Here is a 7,355-nt window from a genome sequence, read left to right on the forward strand (position 1 = left end):
TCTTAACTAATAGACACCCTTTTAAAATACTCTTTTCTTCCGCTTCTACATATGCAGTATCACACATCACTGAATACTTTTATGACAATTGGACTCTCATTGTCTCTAATATTCCTCATCATATCTCTCATTTTATTTCATTCTCTTGGGTAATTTCATTTACAGCAATATACAGCAATACCCCTTTTAGTTTAAATTTGATTAATCCGAGTTTGGTATACCTATTATTAAAGAAGATCGGAGACAGTTGCATAACGGCCCTTTGTCTTCACCAAAAATATAACCACAAAATTATATTGTAATTATTGTGAAAAAAATTAATCATTATAATTGATCAATTTTATTTGATAAACAGTCAAATCTGGATAAATGAAAACTGTTATTTTTCAGATAAAAAGTGGACTTTATCCAGATTTATTTTATGCCTGAAATATATATTTTTTTAAATCACATAACTTAAATGCTTATGCATATTTGCGACTCCCTATGTCGAGGCAACCAGTGTTAGATTAGATCCTATTTTTGATGGATAATTGATGATTTTTAGCTTATCTTTCAGCAAAAGTGTTTTTCAAGAGGAATTTATTGATTGAAAGCAATGTGAAACGAGTTTAAAAAGACACATACCGTAAAAAATGTTGGCAACAGCTTACGATTTGTACCTATAAAAAAGAAAACTCTTCATGAAGTTTTTCATTCTTAGTCTAAGTTTCAATGAAGTTAACAACAAAATAGGGACAGTGCATATTTCTAACCATTCACAAGGATAAAAGAATGTACTTGAGAGTACTTCTTGCTTGATTTATATATTTTTTTTTTTTGATTGATTGTAAGTTGAGCCATGGAATTTTAGATACATAGAAGACGTATCGACGTCATTTTGTTTTCCTTCTTCCCTCCCCTTAAGTCATTGATTCTTCTTAGTCCATAATTTGTATTTAATTACATTTTTCGTTCGTAATTCTTTGGAAATATACATATTAAACGATATTCGCTGTAAGTAATGAGTTTTTATTTAAAACTTTAAAAATGAAATTTTTGTCAAAGAAAATTGCTAAGATAAAAATATCTAATACAAAAAGTGAAGAATGCCATTTTTTGCTGAAATCTGTAGTTTTATATGCTAAAAATGTTAAATGGCATATAATCGGTTCCTATTTTACAATCATATATTAGTTTATTTAATAAAAAAAATTGACTCATGTAGGAAAAGGAGTTTTGCTGTCTTTATTCCATATATCTAGAGTTCTATCCCCTTCATATCAAACAACTCAGATTCAAACAGTCTCATAATTTGCCGGACTGTACGGGGTATTGCTGTACTTACATACGCTCAAACAAATATTCATAAATATAATGTAGACTGGTAAAAAGTGGACGAGTCAAAATGCATCGGAATCTCTTCATGTCAAACTGTTTGAGTAACATATTTTGGCTTATTTGGTATCATAGCATCCTACAAAATCCTGTCTTTATATCAGATAATCACGTGAGAATTTAAACTTTACTATAATATATCACAATAGTCTATATGTTTATTTCCCAAAATATAGGTGATTTGTATTTCAGTACATATTATTAAAACCTACCTTATGGTCTTAAACTACTTTTGGATGTTTTGCGAGGGTCTGTACTTACAAGTTCTTTTACATTCTGCATTTTCAAATGATAACCGGTAATGTATTAACAATCTACAAATACTCATTTAATAACATATCATGTGACGTCATAGTTACTCATTACTGTTGCATAATTATCTTTTGATGATCAAATCCAATGTTGTCAGAACAACGTTAGGCAACTAGAAAATCACAGGGCAAATATTGCAGATTTATTAAGTAACTCTATTTCTTTCTGATGACGTCAATGGGCAAATTTGTTTGGGTAAATGTAATACATAATATGTAAAAAATGTAGTCATTCAAAAAAAAAAAATCATTGACTCCTTAATTATTAACGCTACATTTAGGTTTTTCAATTTTTTCTTCATCGTTATACACCTGTATTTGGTGTCCTAATGACGTCATCCGTTATGCTTGTAAATTTTCAGTAAGAACTGAAATTTTTTCCCGACTAACCTTGCATTAATAGCATTAATGACATCAAACTAAATGAAGCGAATACAAATATCCCAAATAATTAATAACTATTATCAATTTTGATATTATGGAGATTCCATTTCAAGCAATGTATTCATTATTGATATTATTATCATCCAGATTAAATGTGATTGAAAGTTCTTGCTTCTTTTTTCAATGTACTCGATACCAATGGAAGCCTAACCTCAGGGCCGATTTTAGGTGGAGTAATAGAGAGACTTGCATTGACCCTGCAGAGAGTAGATTTATCATAATTAATCAACATTTTATTTTAAAAAAAGGTCTTATGAAAAAAAAACATAAAAAAGGCACTGCATTTATTCAAATAAAACGCGGATTTGATATTATTATCTTAATTCCTCTTTAGTGAACTGGGATTTTATACACCTCAGCATTAATAAAAGTGTTTTTGAATCTACATTTTACCGAGTGGTCTATTCTGATAAATCTGAACACTTTTAATTTTATACTTCAACAAGATATAATTTATTAATTAGAAATAGAATTTCCACAAAATTAGTACTATAAATAGATGTGTGTCTGAGCTCTCTGAGTAATTAATTTAACCTTACTTAGTGGCAATGATGGTTTTTTTAGTTGGCAGCAGAAGGCCGTATGCTCAGTAAGCTCCTGAAACTAATAATATTGTATTTTATATAATAGATACAAACTCATAAAACTAATGGATATCAATGTAAAAATTAATGCTTTTACTACCTGTAAGAATAAAAAATTAAATCTTGTCATTTTGTTAAGATTATTTTATAGGGATACAAGTATTTTCAGCATTTTAATTTATAATTAAGATTGCAAAATGGAGAGAATGGATAAAAAATAGATACAAAAATTAAATGACGTAATTATTATAATCTTTTAACTCTTCATCATGAAATTAAATAAGTGTTATTTTTAGTTATCTGTTTTACTTAATTCATTAACAGAGGGTTAAAAAAAAAGAATTCAAAATTAATTTTCTAAAATTAAAAAATTTGAAATTCCACTCACTTTTCACTTTCGGTACAATACATCATATTGAAAATTCTAGCAAGCACAGTTACATGATGGCCTCACCTTGTATTTCTATTAACCTTGAGTCACACTAGAGGGGCATAAGTGGAACATTTGTTCGTGATGATCGGAAATAAATTGACTTATGTCATGACAGTTATACATTTTTTTAATCTTGGTGTTTTTGAATTAATATTTGAGAAATTATCTTGGAAAATAAATCACATCTCATTAAAAAAAAATCTCGTTTTTAGTTTTAATTGCAAGTTTAAGCTTGGTGTCACTTTTGACACCTTAACCAATTAAAGTATGGAAAAATTTACGACTATTTAGTGTTATGGCTATTTTAATGACTCTGTTATAGGGCCTTCTTAACTTTTATGCGATTGGTCACAGAGTAGATTGTCCCACCACATAAATATTTTTTATATGCAATCTCATGCAGGGAAGTGGTGAAAACTTGAATGGATTTCGCATTGCTCCACTCTTTTTGAGAATATCAAGCACCTTTAGTGTTACAGATAGCCAACTATCAGTTCTAGTAGTTATTTTTTTTAAACTTTGAAAAAGTTGTCAAAAAACACCCAAAAAATTGGATGACAATTGTAAGAAAGATAATTATGGAACGTCCAATGTTAGTACATCTTTATTCACGTAAAGTACACCATGAAGAAAATCAATATTTAGATAATGGTTTATTGAATATCATTAATTTCCGTTCACTATCTACACATCTGTTTTATTTTTTAATATTCAAAAAATAAATTATTCTCTGTGCTGATAATTTTCATAGTAAAAAAAACATCATTTCACATTAAATAAATTTAACTATAATAATAGAAAATATATGCTATCTGGTTAGATTGGTTACATGGTTTAAAAAAGTATTTTGACACCTGTCAAATTGTTTTTTGATGGGTCTATCGATCTTCTATGATATTACTGCGTAAATAAAAAATAGAAACAACGAATTTATCTTTAAAATATGAGCTTAAACATATTTGTAACTAATTTCAAAAAAGAGCTAAAAAGATTTTTAAGTTGCAACTAGAATCATTGATCAGCTAGAGATCAGCTGATATACGGTTTGCAATATCCATAAACAGACCCCTAAACTCAGCTTATTGGACTACTCTTTCTGGTGGTAAATATAGTCCAGAGGCTTTCAAATACGCCATAGTGATATTGAAGACTTCATGTCATTTGTTAACAAAGGATAAATACACTTCATAAGGACTACTTTTCTAAAGTTTGAATAACTTTCCAGCCTCATTTAGAAGTCATTATTGAATCCAATGGAGATAATATTAATGATTGACGATGCTTTACATATATTTAATAAATTTTGATGCTATAAAAGATCTTAAAACCCTTTTCAAAAATGCAATTTAGTATGCGTTAAATGAGTTTTTAAACACACAGTTGGTTTACTCAATATACCTTTCATTTTTATACATACTTAATAGCTGATGAGATCTATTTACTCAGGTAAGGAATTATTTGTGTTATTTTTATTGATGTTTGTTTCAAACACTCGAAACTTCAAATGAAGTCAATTATAATATATATTTATTCATAATCAGCATTGATATTTTTATTTATTGAAATATAAAATAAAATATGGAATCACATCTATTTCTCTTGAACAAAGATTTTACAAATATTAATCTTATCACAATGAAAGTTCCGGGTGATGAACATTCCAAACGGTGGATTTTGTGTACACAATTTCTTAGGAGTTAGATAAATCCGTCATTCTTTTCTTCTTTATTACCAGTATATGGTGGATAGAAATGATTGGCTGGTTGGGTCCTCTGCCAATTGTACTCAGTTACTCACTATATCGGTTCTTTTCTCCACTTGAGAATCAGCAGTAAGTATAATTTCTATTTATTTTTATTCTATCTTCTAATAATACAACAGCAACCTACATAAGAATGAGTTTGTTTGTGGATTAACAAACCACATACCGTTGGTTTATTTCAAATTGTACAATATGATTTTTTTTAAATGAGATATTATCACTTACCTACTGTAATTAAATGGTAGTTTCAAGTCAGATTCAAATATTTAATTCCACAAATGTACAAAATCTATGAAAAGTATTTAAAAGTTAAAGTCAAACTATATTCTATATATCAATTTAATTATTAAAAATAATAATATGTTAAATCATTGTAATATAATATTACAAATTTAACTGGATTCAAAAATAGTTTATGTATGATTTAATCTTATTAAGGTGTTTCCAGCCCACTATTTATTCTTTTGGAGGACATATTATAAACAAAAACTTAGGGGTTGTATCAATCCTTAATATGGGACTTAAAATCGGTCATGTACTGTTTTGTCCTTGAAAAACTTCCCTAAGTTTTAAAACACCTTATAAAAAGTATAATTATTAATAATATTATAGTAAAATATCTCCCTTTACCATTTGAATTAGTGTAGTAAAACTTTGAGTATCTTTAAAGCACTTAAATATTTTGCTATCATTCTTTATTTAAGCTTAATTAATTAGGCTTATAGAATTATTTATTTATGATGACATCACTGGTAGATATTTAATTAATTCATTTTCCAAAAATTGTTCCTTGTGATGGTTTTTGCGTCCTTAAAATTTAGAACGGGACGTCAGAATTTTGAGACTGATGCATCGCTAATTAAACTATTTCACTTCACATATTATTTCCATGAATCTTAATTTCATCTTTTCATAATTATATTCCAATTAGTTGCTGGATGGTCTATGGAGACTCTCAACTCTTCCTTTCCATTCCAATCTCAATCATTGTAATTCTCAACGCAGCATCTTTTATCAATGTACTCCGAATCGTTCGAACAAAAATGAATCATCCTGAGTAGGGAACATTTTTTATATAGACTTATTTTGTACTTTACTTTTAATTTCTTTAATTATGAACATGCTCTTAAAAAAGGATCTTATCATCTCTTTCAAGCTTTCATTCCGTCAACGGAGTCGTGTACTATCATCAAGCCAAGACAATCGCAAAAACCACTTTACTTCTCTTCCCCATTCTAGGATTGCATTATATTCTCATTCCATTTAGGCCTGACAAGGGTACTACGAATGAGTTTGTTTACGACTTGTTTCTCAACACCATTGTTGCATTTCAAGTAAGAAGGGTACATATTTATGAAGGGAGACTGATTATATTTGTATTACATTAGGGTACTGTGGTGTCAATTCTTTTCTGCTTTCTCAATGGAGAAGTATGGAACGCTCTTTCCATTCAATGGAAGAAAATTAAAGAGAGTCGAAATTTGAATCGCCCCTGCAAAGAAGTATCCCTTGGTTTCCGTCAAAACCCAAGGAGATGCAGTTCCTTTAGCATGATTGACACACATTCCTATAATCACATGAATCCAAACGGGGTATCCAATGGTCATAAAAAGCCACATCAAATAGCTGTATCCATCCCTGTTCGTGGTGGTTCACTCTTCCCATCCATTGAAGAAACTCAAATAAAATGTCAAACCTCAAGTTTCTCAAATGTATTTTGAGTCTATTCTTTTCTCCCTCTCCACTTGGTCTCAAATTCCTAGCATATATCCGCTACAACTCAGTTGAAAAATATATTTATAATTAAATATTTAACAAGATAAATATATGAATATTTTTTAATATATCATTTTCGTGTTTTTTTCATTATTTTAGAATATTTTCTGTTTCTAGAAATAAAAAGAAAGAATATTTGATCCCTTCCCAAGACATTTGTCATAAAAATCACATTGTCGTCATTAACTAAATACATTTAAATCTTAAGATTAAGAGATAATGTGTAATACTAAAAAATAAGAATATAATTAAAACTGTACAAAATATGCCTTAAATTTATTTCTTAAATGTGTAGGATTGTCAATATGAACAGTGTTTTTTTATTTTTTATTATTATTGAGGAAATAATATATAATATTAGTAAGGGGGATGTTAAAATCAACTATAATTTTAGTCCTATTAGATGCAAGTGCAAATTTTAAGCATTCTCCAAAAATTAATCCTGAATTTCTGGTCAAGTCAATCCCAAAATATACGTTACAAATATTATAAATATATAAATATTCGTTATGAATCTAATTTCCAGCAAATATTTGTTTTTAATTTCTAGATATGTGTATATATGATACCAGTAATTCTTTCTATTTTCATCACTTGCAAATAATCTTTAGGAATGAGCTTTGATACTATTTGATTCGATTTGGAGGTCAGTACAGCGTTTCTGATCG

At 28.5% G+C, this 7,355-nt stretch overlaps 1 protein-coding gene across 2 annotated transcripts in view; it reads left to right on the top strand.

Annotated features, from left to right (window-relative positions):
• LOC121123751 (calcitonin gene-related peptide type 1 receptor) overlaps window positions 1-6,760 on the top strand; it is a 115,902-nt gene extending 109,142 nt beyond the window's left edge. Inside the window, exons 5-11 of one of the 2 annotated variants that reach the window (XM_040718886.2) lie at window positions 58-149; window positions 1,363-1,489; window positions 1,554-1,675; window positions 4,885-4,980; window positions 5,843-5,968; window positions 6,047-6,245; window positions 6,300-6,760. In XM_040718886.2, coding sequence (XP_040574820.2) covers window positions 58-149; window positions 1,363-1,489; window positions 1,554-1,675; window positions 4,885-4,980; window positions 5,843-5,968; window positions 6,047-6,245; window positions 6,300-6,632 — 1,095 coding nt within the window. In that variant the 3' untranslated portion in view covers window positions 6,633-6,760. The remainder of the gene's footprint in view (window positions 1-57; window positions 150-1,362; window positions 1,490-1,553; window positions 1,676-4,884; window positions 4,981-5,842; window positions 5,969-6,046; window positions 6,246-6,299) is intronic. The other variant, XM_040718893.2, reaches the window with a different exon arrangement.
• Window positions 6,761-7,355: the final 595 nt, after the last annotated feature.

This window comes from Lepeophtheirus salmonis, chromosome 1 (genome assembly GCF_016086655.4).
Source record: "Lepeophtheirus salmonis chromosome 1, UVic_Lsal_1.4, whole genome shotgun sequence".
Lineage (NCBI taxonomy): Eukaryota > Metazoa > Arthropoda > Copepoda > Siphonostomatoida > Caligidae > Lepeophtheirus > Lepeophtheirus salmonis.